The sequence below is a fragment of the Geotrypetes seraphini genome, chromosome 13 (assembly GCF_902459505.1).
Source record: "Geotrypetes seraphini chromosome 13, aGeoSer1.1, whole genome shotgun sequence".
Classification (NCBI taxonomy): domain Eukaryota; kingdom Metazoa; phylum Chordata; class Amphibia; order Gymnophiona; family Dermophiidae; genus Geotrypetes; species Geotrypetes seraphini.
In genome coordinates, this window is record NC_047096.1 from 18,094,137 (window position 1) to 18,117,544 (window position 23,408).

The window sequence follows — 23,408 nt, forward strand, 5'->3', positions numbered from 1 at the left end:
CTGATCTTTAGGAAGATGTAAGAGATCTACCTGAACTGGAAATGGTTTTCAAAGGTGATGATGCAGAGCAACAAAGAAATCTTGGTGAATCTGGAAGATGTACTAAGCCAAATTGACAAGTTATGAAGTGATAAATCGCCTGGACCAGATGGTATACATCCCAGGGTACTAAAAGAACTCAAACATGAAATTGCTGACCTGCTATTAGTGATCTGTAGCCTGTCGCTAAAATCGTCTGTAGTACCTGAAGATTGAAGGGTGGCCAATGTTAATACTGATTTTTAAAAAGGTTCCAGGGAAGATCCGGGAAATTACAGACTGGTAAGCCTGACTTTAGTGCCGGGCAAAATAGTGTAAACAATTATAAAAAATAAAATTGCAGAACATATAGACAAACATGATTTAATGAGACAGTCAGTATGGGTTTAGTCGAGGGAGATCTTGCCTCACCAATTTGCTTGACTTCTTTGAAGGTGTGAATAAACATGTGGATAAAGGTGAGCCAGTTGATGTAGTGTATCTAGATTTTCAGAAAGCTTTTGATAAAGTTCCTCATTAGAAGCTCCTGAGAAAATTAAAGTCATGGGATAGATGGCAAAGTTCAGTTGTGGATTAGGAATTGGTTATCGGATAGAAAACAGAAGGTAGGGTTAAAAGGTAATTTTTCTCAATGGAGGAGAGTAAACAGTGGAGTGCCGCACAGTTCTGTATTGGGACTGGTGCTATTTAACTTATTTATAAATGATCTGGAAATTGGAACAATGAGTGAGGTGATTAAATTTGCAGATGACACTAAACTAACTGTTCAAAGTTGTTAAAACTCATGTGGATTGTGAAAAATTGCAGACGGACCTTAGGAAAGTGGAAGACTGGGCGTCCAAGTGGCAGATGAAATTTAATGTGGAAAAATGCAAAGTGATGCACATTGGGAATAATAACCCAAATCACAGTTACTGGATGCTAGGATCCACCTTGGGGGTTAGCACCCAAGAAAAGGATCTGGGTGTCATCGTAGAAAATATGTTAAAACCTTTCGCCCAATGTGTGGCGGCAGCCAAAAAAGCAAACAGGATGCTAGGAATTATTTAAAAAGGGATGGTTAACAAGACTCCTTGGTGCAATCTCATCTGGAATACTGCGTTCAATTCCGGTCTCCTTACCTTAAGAAAGATATAGCGGCACTAGAAAAGGTTCAAAGAAGAATGACAAAGATGATAAAGGGGATGGAACACCTCTCATATGAGGAAAGATTAAAAAGGTTAGGGCTCTTCAGCTTGGAAAAGAGATGGCTGAGGGGAGATATGATTGAAGTCTACAAAATCCTGAGTGGAGCAGAACAGTATAAGTGGATCGATTCTTCACTCCGTCAAAATTACAAAGACTAGAGGACACTCGATGAAGTTACAGGGAAATACTTTTATTTTATTTTTTAATAATCTTTATTCATTTTCAAACTTTCATCAAGTGTACAAATAACAAAATAAATAACTTTGAAAAACAACACTTGAAAATCTTCCTACAGTATTGTAAAGTGTATATATAAACCCTCACCCTCTCATCATCCCCATTATTACTAAAATAAACAAAACAATATGAACCTCAGATTTCAGGGAAATACTTTTAAAACCAATAGGAGGAAATATTTTTTCACTCAGAGAATAGTTAAGCTCTGAAATACATTACCAGAGGTTGTGGTAAAATTGGATGGCGTAGCTGGTTTTAAGAAAGGTTTGGACAATTTCCTGGAGGAAAAGTTCTATAATCTGTTATGGAGGAAGCCACTGCTTGCCCTGGATCGGTAGCATGGAATGTTGCTATTCCTTGGATTTTGGCCAGGTACTAAGGATCTGGTTTGGCCACCATGAGAATGAGTTACTGGGCTTGATGGACCATTAGTCTGACCCAGTAAGGCTATTCTTGTTCTTTAACTTCTAGTGCATTCAATTGGGGTATAATCAGGATTGGCTCAATCTGTCCTTTATGATTTGCAGATTTTACTCCTCCATCAGCCCCGAAACACAAAATCAACCCCTTCTACTAGTCTCAGTATTTCTGCATCTCTTTTCCTTTTTTCCCCTGCCACATACCTGTCCAGAATCACTCCCTTTCCCACTTATCCTATATTGCCCCTTCTCTTTTCCTATCCTTCCATCAAGCATCTCTCCCTTATCTCTTCTTCTCCATGCCAACATTTGCCCTCTCTATTCATTCACCTCCCCCACCTGCCAATATCACCCTTTCTCTCCCATTTATTCATTCAGCATCCTCAATCTCTCCTCTCCCAGGTAGCATTTCATTAAAAAGTTTAAACCTACCTCCACCACTACTGTCCCTTCAGAACCACAACAGCAATCACTTTCCCCATCTGCTCACAATGACAAAATTGATCTTGTCCCCTCTGGCATGTTTCATATGCATCAGAGGTGGGACTGGCAAGGCCTTTGTAAGCACGCTGCCCCCTCCCTGGGGCAGACAATACAGTAAGACAATGGGTTCTTTCCCATGACATTGAGAACATGACCTTATTTGATAGGTAGTAGAGAATGACACAGGGACAAATTTTTCCCTGTTCCCGCAGGAACTAAATTTCCCCGTTCCATCCCCGTGAGTTCTGTTGCTGTCCCTTTCCTGTAAGCTCTGTCTTAACCTTACAAACTTCAAACACTTATGATTTTAAAGTGTTTGAGGCTTGTGCAGAGGATGGAGGATGGAACTTGCAGGAATGGGGCAAAAAGCGGAAAAAAATTTGTCCCCGTGTCATTCTCTAATATGTAGTACCTTACTACATGAGCCACTATTGTACTTTTTTGTAGAACTTTGCAACCATAGACAACTGGTTGCAACCAGCTGAACTCAAGTGGCCATAGTAAATGACAGCAGATAAAGACCCGAATGGTCTATCCAGTCTGCCCAACCATACATGCTCCATTTCTGGCCCAGAAATAGCTAAGAAAAAGAACCTTTTAAACTAAATAATTAAATTATGGTAACATATGTTATGTTACTATAATTTAATTATTTAGTTTAAAAGGTCCTTTTTCTTAGCTATTTCTGGGCCAGAAACCCAGAGCCCTGCCCGGTAGTGTGCTTAAGTTCCATCTACTGGAGTCTCCATCAAAGCTCACTCCAGCTCATCTTAACATCCCAGCCATCGAAGCCCTCCCCTGCCCGTTCTCAACAGAATGTCCATATATAGGACACAGACCGTGCAAGCCTGCCCAGTTCCTTCAATGTATACCATATTCACCACTCTAACCATTTTTTTCACCCCAGCTACCATATTTTTGAAAAGACAGAACCTTCTTACTCAGGTCTGGACAATTAGATCAAATATTGTTTTGACCCGAGAAAGATGATTTTGGCCTTTTAAAGCTAGTTAAAAATGTATTACATTTAGTTTAATAAAAAGGTATCATGTTTCTGTTTGTTTATTGTGTTATATTTTATTGTGCTCCCCCAAGAACTTTATGGACTGTGAAGATTATAAATACCTGAAATAGACTATAAATACAAAGTCCAAAGGATTGGCTTGTGTTTGGCTCTTTGCTCCCCTGGCCACTGCACCATTAAGTGAGCATGACAAGTATTTATTAATGTGTGTTATTTTTTCAGGATTATACTGATATATTGTATTTTCTTTTGTGAGTTTGCTGTATATTTGTTTTGTTATGATTTTGGTTATAGTCTGCTTTAGTTTGAGGCAGAATATAAATTAATGGAAAAATACAGAGGGAGTTCCTGATTTGACTAATACTGCCAGTACACAGGAGGTGCAAAGAAACAGTAAACAGAACCTATGGTGTTCCTGCAAAGATTTCAAGTGCATCTGGACCATGGAAATAAGGAGAGGAGCAGTGGAAGCCATCTTTCCAAGAGAAGCTTTAGGAAAGAACCTCAGTAGTGAAACCCATCAGGGAACAAACCAGCTTCTAGGAAAGCTCAAAGAACCGAACTATCTTCCTGAAAAACTTCTTCCTCATAAGTGATCTTTCTGAGGGAGAAACAGCAGTAAAGGACTTTCTATTAAGAACCTTTCATTATTGAGATTTCCCTGTCATCATCAGCAGACTGCTCCAGCCACCTGCAGGCAGAGATAAGAGAACAGTAGAATTGTGAGCTGTCTCTAGTTTGGCACCCATTGCATTCAGCCTTGGTTGTAGCCTAGGGGGTTTTAGCTTCTGTGCCTTGGGGATAAACCTGGGGGAGCCCGGTCAGTACCCCCCCTTTCTCGTCTACATAACAGGCACTTTATTCAGGCTCCCACCTCATTATTCCTGATTGGTTGGTGAGTTTCCTTACCAAGCAGAGGTACACCAGCCGGGAATCCTTTCCCTCACTGAATCTGGGGTGGCAAAGTGAGCAATTCCAAGCACTTGGGAGGCTGTAGTGAGCAGTGCACTTCGCTAGCACTGTGTTAAGATTTAACACGGAGATTACCTTTATTCTACTTGTAACTGCAAATAGTTTATTCTGAGAACTTGTGTGTTTTCCCCTTTTGCTTGGAATTGCACCTTCTGGTCTGGACTGAATTATTGGATGGAAGGAGTGTGCAGAATGAGTGGATGTGTAGTGCTTTCTGGCTTCCCAGCTTACTGGTCCCTGACCTCACAAAACAGTTCAGTAAAATACTTTTTAAGTAACCTGCTCTGATGCCCATCAAGCAACCAAGGAGTAAAGGATCACCGAGTTTTATAAATCTTCATTATGTCTGTTCTTGGTAGTGTCTTCTCCAGACTAAAAAGTATAAGAAGTTCCATATTCTCAGTCCTCCTCTGGCAGTTGTAGCTTCTCATTAAAACTGTTTCCCTTTAAGATAGACTTTGATTTCAACTTGTTTTATTGAAAATCCGTAACAGTAAAGTTACATAGCATGAACCCAGTCATTTAAAAAAAAGTTTCAAAATATAATAATTGCAAAACTACATAACACTGCTTAATGACAGAAAACAATCTGTTATAAATCATATTAAAAATTCACAGTTAAACATTTATGTACAGTTTCAGAAAAAAAATAAACAACTAATTTTTGTCAGCAAATTTTTTTCGTACATTCCCCCTTCTACAAGATCCTGTTGATAACCCAGACAGAATGTTATTTTCCTTTAATGCTTCAAACAATTAAAATTTGTATTTACAACTATGGGCAGATTCAAATCTCTGGTTATATTTCTCTATACTGGATTAATTTATGTACTAAAAAGGCAGTGTAATTTCCTCAGACCTTTCCCTCTATAGGGATAGGTGTGGTGGGGACAGCCACCAGTCAGAAAACTATGTATTTGTACTTTCAGGTTTTGCTATATGAACTGTAGGCCTTTGAAATGATAACTTGATATAAACTCCTCTAGCCAGCAGCACACATATAACTATAACATTGACGCTAAATTGCCATAACAAACTCTCAGATAAAAAAAGTCTGTTATGTTTCAGTTTGTTGTTTATATACCACCTTTAACCTAAGTAGTTTACATTGATCAGGTACTCTGAAGGTTTTTCCCCTATCTGTACTGGTGGGCTCACAGTCTGGTTATGGTACCTGGGGCAAGGGAAGGTTGGGTGGCTTGCCCAAGGTCACAGGAGGCAACACTAGCATTGAACTCACAAACTCAGGAGGATGAGGCAGCACTTCTGACCACAAGGCCGTTCCTCCTTCCTTATGAATGAAAAGATGTTGTGCACTAAAGGGACAGTCTCTTACAGAAATTGGAATTGAGGTTCCTGGCAATATTTTCACTTTCATTACTACTGTGTTCTTACTGGAGACACAAACCTTTAGGCATGGTAACTTTTAGAATCTTCTAGTTTGTTTCTCTGCACGCTGCATCCATACAGAAAATCTGTTCCAAGTATTAAAATCCTCACTACAAATGTTAGATTACACAACAGACAACTCTTTCTCCATAAGATCTTTTATCACCCTTGCACAGTGCTTGTTTTAATGAAAGATGATTTTTTTATGTTTGGAGTTTGGAATTTGTCCTCTGGATTTCAGCCTTCGGACAGCTTCTCGCATGTGCTTGGGTTGAAGAGGTGGTGACTCTCCCCACTTCTCACAGACATCCAGAGCTAAAGACATAAGATCATGGTGAGTGTCATCTATTAACACAATCATAGAAAAGATCTATTTGTCCTGTTGAAAGGTCTTTATAAAAAAAAAACAGGAAAACCCCGTAAAAATGACATATTCCTCAACCAACTACCCTCTCCTTCCAATATTAAAACTTGATACCCACCTTCTTCCACTACTTCTCCCACAAAGACTTTGGCAATTCCAGACATAGCAATGACCACGTTCTGAGAGATAGAGCAGCCTGTGATAGACTGGATTAACTTAAAAAAAAAAAAGAAGCATTTTCTTATTATTAGCTATAGAAGCAAAAGTATTGGAGAGCACAGCCTTGTAGCATCAGGATGCAAATGTTTATGTTTCTGTTATGAGTATGTGTCACAGTCCTATTTAACTAGTGGTGTTCTATTCTTGCTTTTTTGTTTTGTTTAAATTTTATTGTAAACCACCCTGAACTGTATTGCAATGAAGGCAACATATCAAGTTGTAATAAACAATAAGAGAAAAGCAATGGTATTCAGGATGTGTAAACTGTATGATCTTTTTAGAGGCCCAATAATTTGGATGCATGCATTATCATGGGATGCACAAAGTTTTAGACTAAATGAGATTCAGGCTGCTAAATCTGCATGATTGTAAAGGCCTAGTACAACAAGGTTTAGGAATGCTGAAACCTTTTTACAGTAGTTAGACAGAGTTACACAGTTACCCTTTTGATAGCTGCCTTAGGAAAAGCAGAGCGACGGTACATTTCATAACGATTCAGTTGCTCTTCAGAAAAAGAAGAAACTAATATCCTGTGAGAAGGGGGAGAAAGACATATACAACCCTTTAGAAGATCTTGCATGCCTCATAGGTTTCTCAGAAGTGCAGTTCTAACAGCAGATGGGCTAGTCTTAGAGAAATCTGAATTGTTTACAGGTTGTAATACATTTCAGTGCATCAACACGAGAAATAGCTTAAGAGGATGATAAGCTGAGACCACATAGGCTCCATCTTCAGATATCACATAGCTATGCATACCCACACCAGCAGAAACTGCAACCTTTCTGCCTAGTCTAACAAAGCTTAAGATAATCCCTAGAAAATATCCATTTGTTTCAATCTGTAATATTTTAAAATGCAAATAAAATAAAGGAAAACTTATATCTTACCTGCTCATTTTCTTTTCTTTAGATGCAGCAGATGAATCCAGAGACCAGTGGGTTGGGCCCATCTACCAGCAGGTGGAGATAGAGAGCACTGAATTGACTTATCTTATTGGATGGAAAGCCTCCTGGCCAATTAGTATGCTCAAGCTAAAGCAGAAAGAACTGGATACCCATGAAGAAAACCTCCTTTCCCATATAGGTCAACTTGAATATACAATGAAACCAACAGCCAACTAAGAGTTCCACTAAAGCGGAATACTGCAAAACCTATAGCGAGATAAAACAAGTGCTGAATTTTATGAAAGTTCAAACAGCTTTGCTAACGGATAATCTGAATATTCACCAGAGAATGGAAAGACTTGAAAATTATGAGACATTTGAATTTAAGGTTTCTGAATTTTCCTCAATCTCCTATTTTACAACCAATTGAGATGTTAAAGAAATATTTCAGAGAGGTCTTGAAAATTCCTGCTGAATCTATGCCCCCGATAACAAAAACATATTATATTTCCTTGGGTAGTCCACTGAAAAAAATCAATCCCATTGCAGAACCAGCAGGCCAGTTTAGATATTTGGCTTACTGGAGAGATCTGATATTATTTCAAATACAGCAATCCTTATTGCTACGTTTGCGTTAGAATATGATAAGAATTTGATATTTCGAATGTATTTCAGATTTAAAGATGAAAAATTTATGGATAATTCAGCTTTGATATTTCCTGACCTTTGTAGGTCCACTCAACAGAGGAGAAAGGCCTTTTTGGCTCTTAAACCCCTGGTATTGGACCTCAAAGGGACTTTTTTTCCTGCAGTTCCCCTGGAAATGTATTGTTAAAATGGAGGAGAAATTTTTTGTATTCTTTAATCCTGAACATCTGAAAAATTTCTTGGAAGCAAGGAAGCCTCCAATCCCAATAGCTATCTCCACCCTTCAAATGTGAATTAAGATGGAATTAATGAAGCTTAACAAGCCCGCCAGTTGTAAATCTAGTCTTTCCTAACAGTATTTTTGATTCATTTCCTGTCTTTTCAACATCTTGCCTCAGTTCTCAAATTTCCTTTATAATGAGGTTTAACAGAGTTCTAAATGTTAAATTTGGTTGATATTGATTATTACTATAATTCTTTTCAATTGTAATTCTATTTCTTTGTCAAGATTTGTTTGTAAAAATTGAAAATTTTGATAAATAAAAAAAACAACAACCAAGTGCTGAATTACCAATAGGGTGGGGCTCTGGATTCATCTGCTGCATCTAAAGGAAAGAAAATTAGCAAGTAAGATATAATTTTTCCTTCCTTAGCACCAGCAGCAGATGAAGTGTAAATGACATCTGTTAACACCACCATTGCAGAAAATAGAATCTTGAGACGGGAATGTTTTCCTTTCTGCAGAAGAAGATGGAAAAGCAGAAAGCCATATGATAGGATGGCAGTTATGACTCAAATAGTCCTGTGCTGCCTAGGAGTGCTATAAGCAGGTACTTGATCAGTGTTAGCCTATAAACTCAGCAGGTAGAGGCCAGAATCCAGCCTTAGAGCTGATGAGTAAGTTCCAGTGCAGCCAACTAAAGAAACTGTTGCTAAAAGGACACAGGAAACTCCTCTAGATAGTCAAGTTGGAACACACCACAGGCAATATACCCCCCCCCCAAAAAAAAAAAAATTGTGAGTGGAACAGCAGGGTAAGTCCTGAGAAAACAGAACAACCATAAAGAGACAGATTCCACTAGCAGAACTGCCGTGTAACTGCAGATTTGGGAAATACTTAGAATAAGAGAAAGTTGGAACTTCACCTTAGAGGCTGCCACTGTCTTATCTTAGTTAAATAAGATGCCATCAGGAAGTAGTAATGAAGACACTGGCTCTGTACTAGAGAAAAGTAGTGGAAACTGTGCACATAAGAAGAAATGGTCCCATAATGGACAAAAGGAATTGAAGTGACGGAACCAAATGCTATCAGAATGCCTCCCTTGGGTGGCCATTGTTCCCCTTCCTAAGCTGCTACCAGTGTGCCACCCATGCGGAAGTGGCACTACACCGAGCTTGAAATTGGAAATTGTATAGTTCTTGATGATAAATAAGATGTAAGAAAAGAGAAGCCTGACAGCCATAATAACTGCTGTCATAGAGTAGAGAAAGTTGGAACTGGGATAGTATAAACATGATAGAGAAAACTACCGTCACTGTAGAGTTGAAGAGGCCTCTGAGAATAGTCAGTATACTGGCAATGCACAGAGTAGGAGAGAGTAAGGACCATGCTGCACAAACATTGTCAGTCATCATGCCATGCAAATGCAGACACTATGCTGCATTTTGAGTTAATTTGCACTCATAAACAAGCACATCTATTGCACTGATTAGCAATTCTATTCTATCCACTTTAGTTTCACTGGCACAGCTTAGCCAGACATCCCTAGCTCAACTGTCACAAGTACAGGAGCCCAGCAACAGAGACCAGGAGCTAGAAGACAGATATCCATCTGCCTGCTGAAGATAGAGCATCCTAAATGTCCAGGAGGCTTTCCATCAAATAAGACAGAGAGCACTGAATTGACTCTTATTTCCACCTGCTGGTACATGGGCACACTAGTCTCTGTATTCATCTGCTGCTGGTGCTAAGGAATAGCATACTAAGATTCCATTCTCCACTTACAACCGAAATAAGAGAGAAAGAAAAACAAGCTCACTGCATTTTCTGAATTTCATCCTCATCCACTTTCTGTTTTTTCTCCTTCTTCTCTTTCACTTCTATTTTCATCTTCTTGGCTTGGGATGACTGTAATGCACCGTCATCTCTTTCAGCTCTTTCTGTTGTTGCTGCTGCTGTCGCCACCACCAAGGATGAGGAGGATTCAGAAGCTTCCTGTTCCTTTACCTGTTAAGATAATAGCAAAGGTCTGTCTTTAACCAAAAATTCAGCTTATAAGAACTGTGCAGTATGTTATGTCATTGCAACTATTGGTTATTTTTGTCCAGGCTTGTCTGTGTTACTCTGGAAATTCACGTTGACATGCTTCTTTGTAATTTTGAATAGCTCTTTATTAGTTATTACTATGTAGCTGCACACCTCTCATTTACAACTTAATCATCAATTAAATGGCAACTTTTAAGAAAGCTAAAACCTCTAAAAAGCATGGCTACCTGTTTTACTAGTTCTCTTTTTGTGCTCTAAGTAAACAAATAAAATGACTGTTTACCTCTCCCAGCACCACTCTTTGTGACCCTGGGCAAGTCACTTAACCCTCCATTGCCCCAGGTACCATAGTTAGATTGTAAGCCTGCCAGGACAGATATGAAAACTTACTATTCAATGTATTGTAAACCGCTTTGATATCTGAAAATGAAAGGCGGTATCAATAATAATAAAATGCTAGAGGCGTATGCGCTCTTGAAAATTCGTGAGCGCTGGCGCCCTGAGGTATGCTTCTGTGGCAACATTCTAAACCTCAGGGTGCATGCGGGGGCTGGAGGCACGCGACTGTGCTCTCTCTCTCTCTCCTAACCTCCCGGCTCCAGCGGCATAGGCAAGTAGCAGCAACCGAGTGGTGGACAGCAGCCCCGCTCCGGCCGTTGACCCTCCACAAACCTCCCACCGCCAACAAACCTCGGGGCTCCAGCGGCATAGGCAGCACTATAAACACGGCAGAGGAAATCGGCAGTAGAAGCCCGCAAAGCAGCGTGTTTAAAGTGCTGCCTACGCGGCTGGAGCCCCGAGGTTTGTCGGCGGTGGGAGGGTCAGGAGCAGGCCGGATGGAGTAGGACAACGGCAGTAAAAGAAGGGGGAGGGGCCGAACGGAGCAGGGAAGAGAAGAGCAGATCGCGGTAAGAGAAGGGAAAGGGGGGGGTGGGGGAAAATGCTGCTACTGTTTCTGCACAGGAAAGGGGGGGATAGGAGGGAAATGCTGTTGCTGCTGCATAGGGAAGTGGGATGGAAATGCTGCTGCACAGGGAAATGGGGAAAAATGACAGACAGACAGCGGGAGGGAGGGAGGCAGAAAGAAAGAAAGACACAGGGGCAGGGAGAGGAACAGAAAGACAGACAGAGAAAGGGGGCCAGAGAGAGAGTCAGCGGGAGAGGGAAAGGGGGCTGCTTTAGGGGGAGGGGTGTGCTTGGGGCAAACAGCTTTGCTCTGGGGGAAGACAGAAGGGGCCATGGAGAGACAGGGAGAGGGAAAGGGGGCTGCTTTGGGGGGAGGGGTGTGCTGGGGAGACACAGAAGGGGCCATGGAGAGATAGGGAAAGGGGGCTGCTTTGGGGGGAGGTGTGCTGGGGATCGACAGCTTTGCTCTGGGGTGGAAGACAGAAGAGGGCCATGGAGAGACATTTGGGGGGGAGGTGGGTGCTGGGGGCAGACAGCTTTGCTCGGGGGGGGGGGGGGGAGGGGGAGACAGAAGGATACAGACAGCGGCCAAGGAGAGAGAGATAAAGAAACACAGACAGACAGACATCTATTCTAGCACCCGTTAATGTAACGGGCTTAAAGACTAGTATCAAATAAAGATAAACATAACCACATATAATTTATTCAGACTTGTGAAACCACCTTTTACTAGCCGGGCAAAGCAGTGCACACACTGTACCAATGTGATCTTAAGAAAGAGAATCCATATCAAGATAGGAAAAAATCCACTTATATCTCTTAAGTTTCAGATTCAAAATCCAGGTCAATTCTGACCAATGACTGTTTGCATTCTGCAATTACCTATTGATTTCTGTAAAGTATTTTCATCTTGGAGCAATATATCCCCCCCCCCAAAAAAAAAAAAAATAGTGAGGGGGACAGGGAATGATCTTTCAATTTAAAACAAAATAAAAATAAAAAATAAAAAGAAATATAAAAAGTTATATGCTTAAAATCATCCATATATTGCCCTCTCATCCTGCTTGAATTTCTGATTTATTATACCTCTCGACTACTATCCTAGCTCAAAAATAAGTGATTGAATAGCCACTCTGCAGTCTTCTGCTAGGACCTATTTGCAGGTTATTCTGCTCAGTGCAACATAGGAGAAGCTTAAATTGGAGCTGGATGCAATGTATCTGTTCTGTGGACAGATGGAGGGTCTCAATGCCCATTGCTGTCAGATGGGCATTTTCCCATTTAATTTGCCACATAGAAAATAATCTTACTTTTTCTTTTTCTTCTTCCTCTGTGTCCATTTTCGAGTCAACTGTTGTCTTGCATGCACCTTCTTCAGTAGAAGCCAATGGTGTGTCCTCTACATCAGCAGTGGATGCAGAGTCCAAATCAGCAGCAGGAGGTTCCTGGGCTGGCACTGGATCTCCTCCCTTCTCATTACTCTGCTCCTCTGCTTCTTCCATCCTAAGCTCTGTTGCCAAAGCAAAAACCTTCAAAATTTCACTCACAGTGTCATTTATTAGATAAAAACAGCAATGTGAAAATGCTTTTTCCTTTTGCAAAGCTTTCCCGTTCCCCCCCCAAATATTTTTACTTCCTTCCCCTCCCTCCCAAAGTTGATGCTATATATCACTACATGGATCTGATTAAACAGATACAAAATGTTTGTATGGGAGGCAACGTGTAGTACTGTAATTTAATGTTCTCTGCATCTGATGTTTTTCTCTCTAGATCTGCACAGCAGATACTGATCCATTTTCCTTTTCACATCTGGTTCAGGTAGAAGGGTTTGGGTTGCATTTTAGGAAAGATAAATTCCTACTATTACTACTTATCATAGAAACTTAGAAATATGATAGCAGATAAAGGCCAAATGGCTCATCCAGTCTGCCCATCCACAGCATCCACTATCTCCTCCTCGCCCTAAGAGATTCCATGTGCCTGTCCCACAGTTACTTGACGAAAGCACAGTACAGAAATAATCCCCGCTCAATAGAGATTACAGTCTAATTAGGACAGACAAACAGGACGTATAGGGGTTAGGGAATTATGCTGCCACTGGCTCTACATGACCCAGAAACAGGAAGTTACATCAAGCTCTTTCAGACCCAGCAAAGCAGTGGGTTCCGACAAAAGTTTATCATGTTAATTGCATAATTAATGCACTAAATCTGCAACCCTATTTATATTATTTTTCATTTCTATGCCCGCACAATGTAATTCAGATACAGCTAAGAGGCAGTCCTTACTCCATGGAGTTTACATCTTATCACAACACACAACCAACATAAATAGGAATACCTACATTTTTTTTATCCAGTTTCAATGAGACATCCAACATTGGAAAGCTCTTGAACTGGTGAGCAACATGAAGTTTTTTCACATTAATACAGATATCAATATAGAGAAATTAGTTTTTTATGTACTATTAGCATACATACATTTAGGCACAATACTATAAGGATTGGTTTTCTAAAATTTGCTGGGTAGCTAGAATAACTGGTAAAGTTTTAGCTAAAGAGGAATAAGAATGAAGAGGTGAAAAAACACTGACTAAACATGTTCATAAAAATTAAATTAGAATTACTGAATGATGTGGAATTAATAGAAAAATGGCATCTAATCATGACAGAAAGATGTTAATGGCTCCCATATTTTAATAAAATTTTTATAATTTCCATTCTGTACCGCTATTGATCTTTCCATTCTATATATGTGACATACTGAGTTCCACCAAAAATTAAAATTAAGCCATGGAACCAGAAGCTAACTGAAAACAGAAGTGTGTATATGAAAGGGGTTGGGGAAAGGTAGAAAATTAAAATCTAATATAATGCTGCCCCAGGAGAGGAGGCAGACTATGACAGCCTGTACATAAGTGTAAGATATTGTTCTAAATTATTCTGGCCTGGTGTTTTATCCTTCTTAAAGTCCTCAGTTGTGTAGCTGAGTAATTTGTACGTACACCATGTCATTTTATTAAAAAATGGGCATACATTTTTCCCAGGTTGTAGCTCAGCTTTGGACTTGGTGACCCTGTGTATAGCTGTTTTAAGAAGTTTTTTTTTTCAATGACATTTTAGAAATCAGATTGGATTATCCTGCTGTTTGCTCCAGGGCCATTGACCTGTTACTGTCCGCCTGTTGTAAAGCACAGAGAGCTCTATTTATTGCAGAAAGTGACTTTATTTGCTTTCTTAGACCTGTTTATATCAGATGGTATAAGAGGTAATAAAAGAGAAAAGTATGCTTATAAAGAAGGAAAAAATGCTAATTTTACCTATTATAATCTCACTGTCAGAAAACTCTATTTTCTCTCTCTGAGAAATAAATGTTCTAAAGGAAAAAATTCAGTATTGGGTGGGGGGTGGGATTTAAATTATATGATCTTATAATAAATAGAGGGTTTTGAGGAAGGGTGGGATAGGGTTACATTTTTAATTATAAGTTATAATGATAAGATGTTCAAGTGCTCAAGCTAAATGTGTTTATTATATAATATTTGTACACTTGATGAAAGTTTTATCCAAGCTACTTGAACGTGCTGTTCACCACCGTTGTCTTGACTTTCTCTTATTTCGAGCTATCCTTGACCTACTTCAATTAGGCTTTTGTCCTCTTCATTCTAAAGAAACTGCCCTTACTAAAGTCTCCAATGATCTGCTCCTAGCCAAATCCAAAAGCCTCAATGTCACCCTCATCCTCCTTGATTTACCTGTGGCTTTTGACACAGTAAATCACCACTTACTCATCAATACACAGTCTTCACTTGGGTTTCAGGGCTCTGTTATCCCATGGTTTTCTTCCTATCTTTTCCACCGCACTTTTAGCCTATGCCCTCGTGGATCCTCCTCCACTGCCATCCCACTATCGTTCAGTGTATCTCAGGGCTCTGTCCTGGTACCAATTCTTTTTTTCCCATCTACTCTTTGTCCCTTGGTGCTCCTCCCATGGCTTTCAGTATCATTTCTATGCCGATGACTCACATATCTGTCTTTCTACACCTGAAATCTCTACAGACATTCAGGCCCATGTCTGACATGGGTACCTGGATATCTTACTGCCATCTTAAATCAAACAAGGCCAAGACTGATCTCCTTATCTATCATCCTAAACCCATCTCTCCTCTTCCCCCATTCTCTATTTCTGTGGATTCATCCTCCTTGTCCCATCAGCTGCAACCTTAGGGTAATCTTTGACTCCTCTCTCTTTCTTTTCACAAATTCAACAGTACACCAAAACCAGTAGCTTCTTGAAACTTGAAAAGACCTTCATCATCTCTCACCTAGATTACTGCAACCTGCTTCAAAACTGTTTCACACTGGCCTTCCACTAAACCATCTCTCTCCCCTTCAATCTGTTCAGAATTCTACTTAATGCCTCATATTCTGCCAAGTTTACTATGCCTACACTATCCCTCTCAAGTCACTTCATTGACTCTATCCATTTCCACATACAGTTCAAACTCCTCTTACTGATCTACAAGTGTATTCACTCCACAGCTCCTCAGTATCTCTCCTCCCCCTTATACTCCTCCCCGGGAACTCAGCTCATTGGGTCAGTCTATCTATACCCTTCTCCTTGACAGCCAGCTCCAGCCTCTGTCCCTTCTATATGATGCACTGTAAGCATGGAACAAACTGCCCGAGTCAGTACATCAAACTCTATTTTTGGCCATATTCAAATTCAGGCTCAAAGCCCACTTCTTTGAAGCCAATTCCAACCCACCTGCTAAGCACCCATACCTGGCTTAGCATTCCCCCTGTTAAAATTCCCCCATCTGAGCATTGTATATAGATGCACCTTTTTGTCCAATATGTCTGTAAAGCACAGTTACTTACCGTAACAGGTGTTATCCAGGGACAGCAGGCAGATATTCTTGACTGATGGGTGACGGCACCGACGGAGCCCCGGTACGGACAATTTTAGAGTGATTGCACTCTAAGAACTTTTTAGAAAGTTCCAGCTCGGCCGCACCGCGCACGCGCGAGTGCCTTCCCGCCCGACAGAGGCGCGCGGTCCCTCAGTTAGTATAAGCCAGCTAAGAAGCCAACCCGGGGAGGTGGGTGGGACGCAAGAATATCTGCCTGCTGTCCCTGGATAACACCTGTTACGGTAAGTAACTGTGCTTTATCCCAGGACAAGCAGGCAGCTATTCTTGACTGATGGGTGACCTCTAAGCTAACAAAAAGAGGGATGGAGGGAAGGTTGGCCATTTAAGAAAACAAATTTTGTAATACCGATTGGCCGAAGTGACCATCCCTTCTGGAGAATGCATCCAGACAATAATGAGATGTAAAAGTGTGAACTGAGGACCAAGTAGCAGCTTTGCAGATTTCCTCAATAGGAGTGGAACGGAGGAAAGCTACAGATGCTGCCATTGCTCTGACTCTATGGGCCGTGACAGAACCTTCCAGTGTCAGTCCGGACTGAGCATAGCAAAAAGAAATGCACGCTGCTAGCCAATTAGACAATGTGCGTTTGGAAACAGGACGTCCCATTTTGTTCGGATCAAAGGACAGAAAAAGTTGGGGAACTGATCTGTGGGGTTTCGTACGCTCCAGATAGTAAGCAAGAGCCCTTTTACAATCCAAAGTATGCAGAGCTTGTTCCCCAGAATGGGAATGAGGCTTGGGAAAGAAAACCGGTAGAACAATGGATTGGTTGAGATGAAATTCCGAGACAACCTTGGGGAGAAACTTTGGATGTGTACGCAAAACCACCTTGTCATGATGAAAGACCGTAAAAGGTGGATCTGCAACCAGTGCATGAAGCTCACTGACTCTCCTGGCAGAGGTAAGAGCAATAAGGAAAAGTACCTTCCAAGTGAGAAATTTGAAAGGAGAAGTAGCTAAAGGTTCAAATGGAGGCTTCATTAAAGCTGAAAGAACCACATTGAGATCCCAAATAACCGGAGGGGCTTTAAGAGGTGGTTTCACATTGAAAAGCCCACGCATGAACCTGGATACCAGGGGATGAGCTGAAAGAAGTTTTCCATGGACTGGCTCATGAAAGGCTGCAATGGCACTGAGGTGGACCCTGATGGAAGAGGACTTCAGGCCAGAATCAGACAAAGAAAGAAGATAATCCAACAACGTCTCCACCGCTAGGGAAGTGGGATCAAGATGATGAAGAAGACACCAGGAAGAAAACCTCATCCACTTTTGATGGTAACATTGAAGAGTGGCTGGTTTCCTGGAGGCATCCAAAATGGAACGAACGGGCTGAGATAAAAGAGTATCAGTCGAATTCAGCCCGAGAGATACCAAGCCATCAGGTGTAGAGACTGGAGGTTGGGATGCAGAAGGGTTCCCTGCTGTTGCGTAAGCAGCGAAGGAAACAGAGGAAGAAGAAAAGGTTCCCTGGAACTGAGTTGAAGTAGAAGGGAGAACCAATGTTGCCTGGGCCACCTCGGAGCAATCAGAATCATGGTGGCTCGTTCCCTCTTGAGCTTGAACAAGGTTCTCAACATGAGAGGAAGAGGAGGGAAGGCGTACAGGAACAGATTCGACCAGTCGAGGAGAAAAGCATCTGCTGTTAGACGGTGTGGAGAGTAAAGTCTGGAGCAGAATAGGGGCAGCTGATGATTGTGAGGAGCTGCAAAGAGGTCTATCTGAGGAGTGCCCCATTGATTGAAGATAGAGTGCAGAGTTACGGGATCGAGTGTCCACTCGTGAGGTTGGAGAATTCTGCTGAGTTTGTCTGCTAAGGAATTCTGTTTCCCTTGAATGTATATAGCTTTCAGGAAGAGATGATGATCTATGGCCCAAGTCCAGATCTTCTGGGCTTCCTGGCATAAAAGGCGAGAGCCTGTCCCACCCTGTTTGTTGATGTAGTACATCGCAACCTGATTGTCTGTGCACAACAGAAGGACCTGAGGAAAGAGAAGGTGTTGGAAGGCCTTGAGGGCGTAAAACATCGCTCTGAGTTCCAGGAAATTGATTTGATGTTTCCTCTCCTGGGCTGACCAAAGACCTTGAGTCTGGAACTCGTTCAAGTGAGCTCCCCATGCATACAGGGAGGCGTCGGTGGTGATGACTAGTTGATGAGGAGGCTGATGGAACAGAAGACCTCTGGATAGATTTGAGGATACCAACCACCATTGCAGAGACTGACGAAGAGATGATGTCACAGATATGTGTCGTGAGCAAGGGTCCGATGCTTGGGACCACTGGGTCGCAAGGGTCCATTGAGGAGTGCGCAGGTGAAGACGGGCATGAGGTGTGACATGAACTGTGGATGCCATGTGTCCCAAGAGAACCATCATTTGCCTTGCTGAGATGGACGGCAGAGGAAGTACCTGGTGACATAGAGACTGAAGGGTCTGAAGACGATTGGATGGCAGGAAAGCTCTCATGAGGAGTGTATCTAGGATCGCTCCAATGAATTGAAGTCTCTGAGTGGGAATGATATGGGATTTGGGTAGATTGATCTCGAATCCCAGAAGTTGTAGAAACTGGATGGTTTGGTTGGTGGCCAAAAGGACCGCTTGGGCAGAAGTGTCTTTGATCAACCAATCGTCCAGGTAAGGAAATACATGCAGGTGGTGAGAGCGTAGAAAAGCCGCCACCACAATGAGACATTTGGTGAATACCCTTGGAGATGAGGCAAGACCGAAGGGTAGCACCTTGTACTGGTAATGACAATGATTGATCATGAATCGGAGATATGGTCTTGAGGTTACATTGATCGGTATGTGAGTGTAAGCCTCTTTGAGATCGAGGGAGCATAGCCAGTCGTTTTGAGTTAGAAGGGGATAAAGGATGGCTAAAGAAAGCATCTTGAATTTTTCTTTTACGAGATGAATGTTGAGATCGCGAAGATCCAGGATGGGTCTGAGATCTCCTGTCTTTTTGGGAACTAGAAAGTAGCGGGAGTAGAATCCCTGCCCCTTTTGATCTAGAGGAACTTCCTCTATAGCGTTCAGAAGGAGGAGGGATTGGACCTCCTGAATAAGGAGGGCTGATTGAGGACTGTTCAAAGCAGACTCTTTTGGCAGGCTTTGAGGTGGAAGAGTCTGAAAGTTGAGAGAGTAGCCGTGGCGGATGATGTTGAGGACCCATTGGTCCGAAGTGATTACTTCCCACCGGCTGAGGAACAGAGAAAGTCGACCTCCTATTGGTTGAGGCAGGAGAGCAGGAATAGGGATACTGGCTATACTGCGGAGAATGAAGTCAAAAGGGCTGTGACTTTTGCTGAGGAGGTTGTTTTACAGCTTGTTGCTGTTGCTGTTGTCTGGGAGGCTGACGTTGCTGTTGTCTCTGACGCCTAGGTTGTTGAGCAGTGGTAGGCAATGGACGGGCTGTGAAACGGCGTTGATAGGCCGATTGCTGCCTGTATGGTCTTGGCGGAGGAGGCTTCTTTTTATTTTTGAGCAGGGTATCCCAGCGCGTCTCATGAGCAGAGAGCTTTTGTGTGGTTGAGTCCATGGAATCCCCAAAGAGCTCATCCCCTAGACATGGGGCATTGGCTAACCGATCTTGATGGTTAACATCAAGCTCGGATACCCGAAGCCAGGCCAAACGACGCATAGCTACTGACATTGCTGTCGCTCTGGATGTAAGTTCAAAAGTGTCATATATGGATCTCACCATAAACTTACGCAATTGGAGAAGAGACGACAAGCATGTGTGAAAAGTGGAATGCTTTCGTGAAGGAAGATATTTCTCGAAAGAAGCCATGGTGGTAAGGAGATGCTTTAAATAAAAAGAAAAATGAAAAGCATAATTACTAGCCCTGTTAGCTAACATAGCATTTTGGTAGAGCCTCTTACCAAATTTATCCATGGCCCTTCCTTCTCTGCCAGGAGGGACAGATGCATATACACTGGCTCCTGAAGTCTTTTTAAGGGTGGATTCGACAAATAAGGATTCATGTGGTAGTTGAGGTTTGTCGAACCCAGGAATGGGAATTACCTTATATAGAGAATCCAGTTTACGTGGGGCCCCTGGGACAGTTAAAGGAGTCTCTAAATTCTTATAGAAAGTTTCCCTCAGGATGTCATGAAGGGGAAGTTTCAAAAATTCCTTTGGAGGCTGATCAAAATCAAGGGCATCCAAAAAAGCTTTAGACTTTTTGGATTCAGCCTCCAAAGGAATGGACAAGGACTCACACATCTCTTTCAAAAAACTAGAGAAAGAGGAAGTGGCCTGTTTGGAGGATGGGTCAGGGACAGCCGAATCCTCCTCCTCTGAGGAACATTCTCCTTCAGAAAGAAAGGGTTCCTCTGAGTCTCCCCACAGATCAGGGTCCCTTACATGGGAAGAATGGTCCCGAGACTCAGGTGTCGACGTTTGCATGTGTCGGGTTTTGCGTATCGACTTACCCGACCTCATCGATACCGTGTCCGGAGAAGTTATCGGACGCACCGGTGCCGAAGTCTGCACCGATTGATGATGAGCTCTCGGCTCCGGTGCAAGGACTGGCATCGATACCGATGAGGTTAGGTGAAGCGGTACCGAAACAGTGGAAGTGGTTAAAACGGGTTCCACAATCGGTACCGATACAGGTTGTTCAACAACCGGTACCGATGGCTCGGTGCGAACTGGCACCGGAAGGTTCGGTGTCATGATAGCAGGAAGGAGTCGTTCTAATTGTTCCTTCAGCTGCACCTGGAGGATGGCCGTAATGCGGTCATCGAGGGATGGCACCGGTACCGCTTTTTTCTTCTGCGGTACCTGCGGTGCCGCTCGACGCCCCGGAGATGAGGAGCCCGATGTCGAGGGACTCACCTCTATAGGGGCGGAGCGCTTCCGCTGGCGTCGAACCGGCGGCAGGATTGGGCTCACTGCACTCGAGGCCGGAAGACGTTCCAGCGGGGAAGGCTTCTTAGCCGGCTTACCTGACTGTTGGGATGCCGGTGTGGAATCACGCGGCGTCGAAGACGAGGGTGCCGACTGAATCGGTGCCGAAACCGGAGTCGAAGGAACGGGGTCGGACATCTCGGCACCGAACAACAATCGCTGTTGAATTAAGCGATTTTTTAAAGTTCGTTTTTTCAAAGTAGCACAGCGGGTGCAAGAGGAGGCCTGATGCTCAGGACCCAAACACTGTAAACACCAGTTGTGTGGGTCCGTGAGAGATATAGGCCTAGCACACCGCTGGCACTTTTTAAAACCCGGTTGAGGGGGCATGAAAGGAAAAACGGCTTCCGCCAAATCGAAGGCCGAGGCTTCGATGGTGGCAGAAGGCCCCGCCGGGGAAAACCGAAATTGAAGGAAAAAAATTGAAAGATTTTTTTTTTTTTTTTTTTTTAACAAAATAAAAGAAAGAAAAAAGGCAAATTAGCCAAACGTTTACGCGAGCGGGAAGGCAAGTCAGGAAAAAATTTTCAACAGCCGTTGAAAACGCGTCTTCTTAGCTCCGCGGAAACTAAGAAACTGAGGGACCGCGCGCCTCTGTCGGGCGGGAAGGCACTCGCGCGTGCGCGGTGCGGCCGAGCTGGAACTTTCTAAAAAGTTCTTAGAGTGCAATCACTCTAAAATTGTCCGTACCGGGGCTCCGTCGGTGCCGTCACCCATCAGTCAAGAATAGCTGCCTGCTTGTCCTGGGATAATAATTAGATTGTAAGTTCTTTCAAGCAGGGACTCTGTCTTCCATGTCACTGTGTATGCCTAGTAGCACTATAGAAATGATAAGTAGTAGTAACTTCCTTCTCTCTGTGGTCTGAACGCCATTGTCACAGCCTGTTTACTTACTATTTCTTTCCTCTCTCCTCTTCACTTTTTGCCCTATATACATCTTTCACATTCAACTTTCTTCCACTTATTTTCCTTCACATATCTGTCTCGTTTGCATCTTTTCTCTCTTCCCCTCCCCTCCATAGGCACCATCTTCAATCTCTCTTGTCTTCTACACCCTACTCTTCCCTTCCTCTCCCCTTCTTGGGTACCATATCTTCCCTTCTCTCTTCCCCTTCCCTCCATAGGCACCATCTCACTTCCACAGATACCCCCACTAAAGACAGGATGCTTGGTCTGACTCTCCTTCCCCTATCCCTCTGACTGGCATATTTTTCTCTCTGCCGTGACCCCCTACCCTTCTCTTTTCCATGGGCACATACAATGCCATCTTTCTTTCCTTCATGTGAAAAAAAGACAGACTAATTGAAGGCAGGAGAGTATGAGTGAGACAGACAAGTTGCATGAACCTGTTCTTGCTCTTTCTCACTCTCTCTGATGTTATTGTGAGCACAAACAGTGGTACCTGTGATGCTGTTGGAAACTAGGGTTTGGAGAGAGAGAGACACTGGATAAGGGTAGAGAGGAGTATAAGAGAAAAAGCTACAACAGATTTCAAGTCTTAGTTGAGGAATAGCCTAATGGTTTAGTACAGTGGGCTAAGAACATGGAACTGGGTTCAATTCCCACCACAGCTCTTTGTCCTCCATTGTCCTGGCTACATAAGTACAGTACTTGCACACTCATATAATATGTAAACTATTTTGATTGTAAACACAGAAAAGCAGTATATTAATCCATTAAAAAAAGAGCAACACTACCCTCCTACTCCTAAACTTTGGTAGAGACAGCAGTGGGAAGGAGGGAGAAACAAGAGGCTTCATTTTCTATCTCTTTAGACTACCTTATAAATTCAAAGAAAAGTTATTAAGCCTTAAATTGCAGATAGAAATATGCAAACAACAACAACAACAAAAAAACTACTAACCAGAAGTTACAGAAGACCAGACTCTGCAGTGCAATACTGAAAAATACAAATGTATTTCCTCCTCTACCATAAAAACACATTTCTCAAAGCTGACAAAGAAAACAAAATTATTTCCCACCGCCATGTGAGTGGACTGCTGGGCACGATGGACCACTGGCCTGACCCAGCAGTGGCAATTCTTATGTTCTTATGTACTAAAAGGCCAGAAGTTGTATTTAGAAATATCCTCCTCCATAAATAACTTTTTGGTAAATACCATGTTCTTAACCTTAGGAAGAGATCGCATAAAGAAAACAGTGGCAATGTCACTGCGGCCCTTCCAGTCATTAATCCACGGCCGGCGCTAAAAACCCCGTTACGGTTTTGTAAAAGGGGAGGGTAAATTAACCACGCGCGCGGCCTCTGCCCAGGCGGTCGCATTTGGACGAACCATGACCGTTATTATTCAAATTAGTCTTTAAACACCTGTCATGCGCGCGAAACCATAAAGAAACCGGGGGCTTACCAGGGCTCACGAACTTACTCTTCCATTTCGGCGCCCGGAATCTCACTGACCTCACTGCTGCGCCTAGAGAGTCTGGGTAAGCCCGGGTGATTGGCTGATGGGGCCGGTTCCCGGAGCAAACGCTCTAGTTGTTCCGGTATTCTGCGGGATGAAGTGGAC

General features: G+C 42.6%; 1 protein-coding gene across 6 annotated transcripts; it reads right to left on the reverse strand.

Moving 5' to 3' along the window:
* Nucleotides 1–4,819: 4,819 nt before the first annotated feature.
* Nucleotides 4,820–23,405, reverse strand: TAF11 (TATA-box binding protein associated factor 11). 6 transcript variants are annotated; one of them, XM_033917988.1, is made up of 6 exons: nt 23,268–23,405; nt 12,349–12,548; nt 9,906–10,093; nt 6,777–6,864; nt 6,234–6,330; nt 4,820–6,066 (listed from the first exon to the last, which is right to left on the reverse strand). In XM_033917988.1, exons 2-6 carry the CDS (start codon nt 12,538–12,540, stop codon nt 5,936–5,938), a joined length of 696 nt encoding a protein of 231 aa, XP_033773879.1. In that variant the 5' UTR covers nt 12,541–12,548; nt 23,268–23,405; the 3' UTR covers nt 4,820–5,935. The 6 variants fall into 6 exon arrangements, with proteins under 6 accessions (XP_033773879.1, XP_033773877.1, XP_033773878.1 ...); XM_033917986.1 differs by having other exon boundaries at nt 23,250–23,401; XM_033917987.1 differs by having other exon boundaries at nt 12,349–12,567; nt 23,250–23,400.
* Nucleotides 23,406–23,408: the final 3 nt, after the last annotated feature.

What these genes read in the sequence shown, in the direction of transcription:
- TAF11 (XM_033917984.1), bottom strand. Translation starts at nt 22,868, where the DNA reads ATGGCGGTGGGAAATAATTTTGTTTTCTTTGTCAGCTTTGAGAAATGT. An exon ending in AGGAAGAAGAAAAAGAAAAA is followed by an intron (nt 10,094 to 12,348) that starts GTAAGATTATTT and finishes TTATCTTAACAG; the next exon opens with GTAAAGGAACAGGAAGCTTC. An exon ending in CTAAGGCAGCTATCAAAAGG is followed by an intron (nt 6,331 to 6,776) that starts GTAACTGTGTAA and finishes TTTTTTTTTAAG; the next exon opens with TTAATCCAGTCTATCACAGG.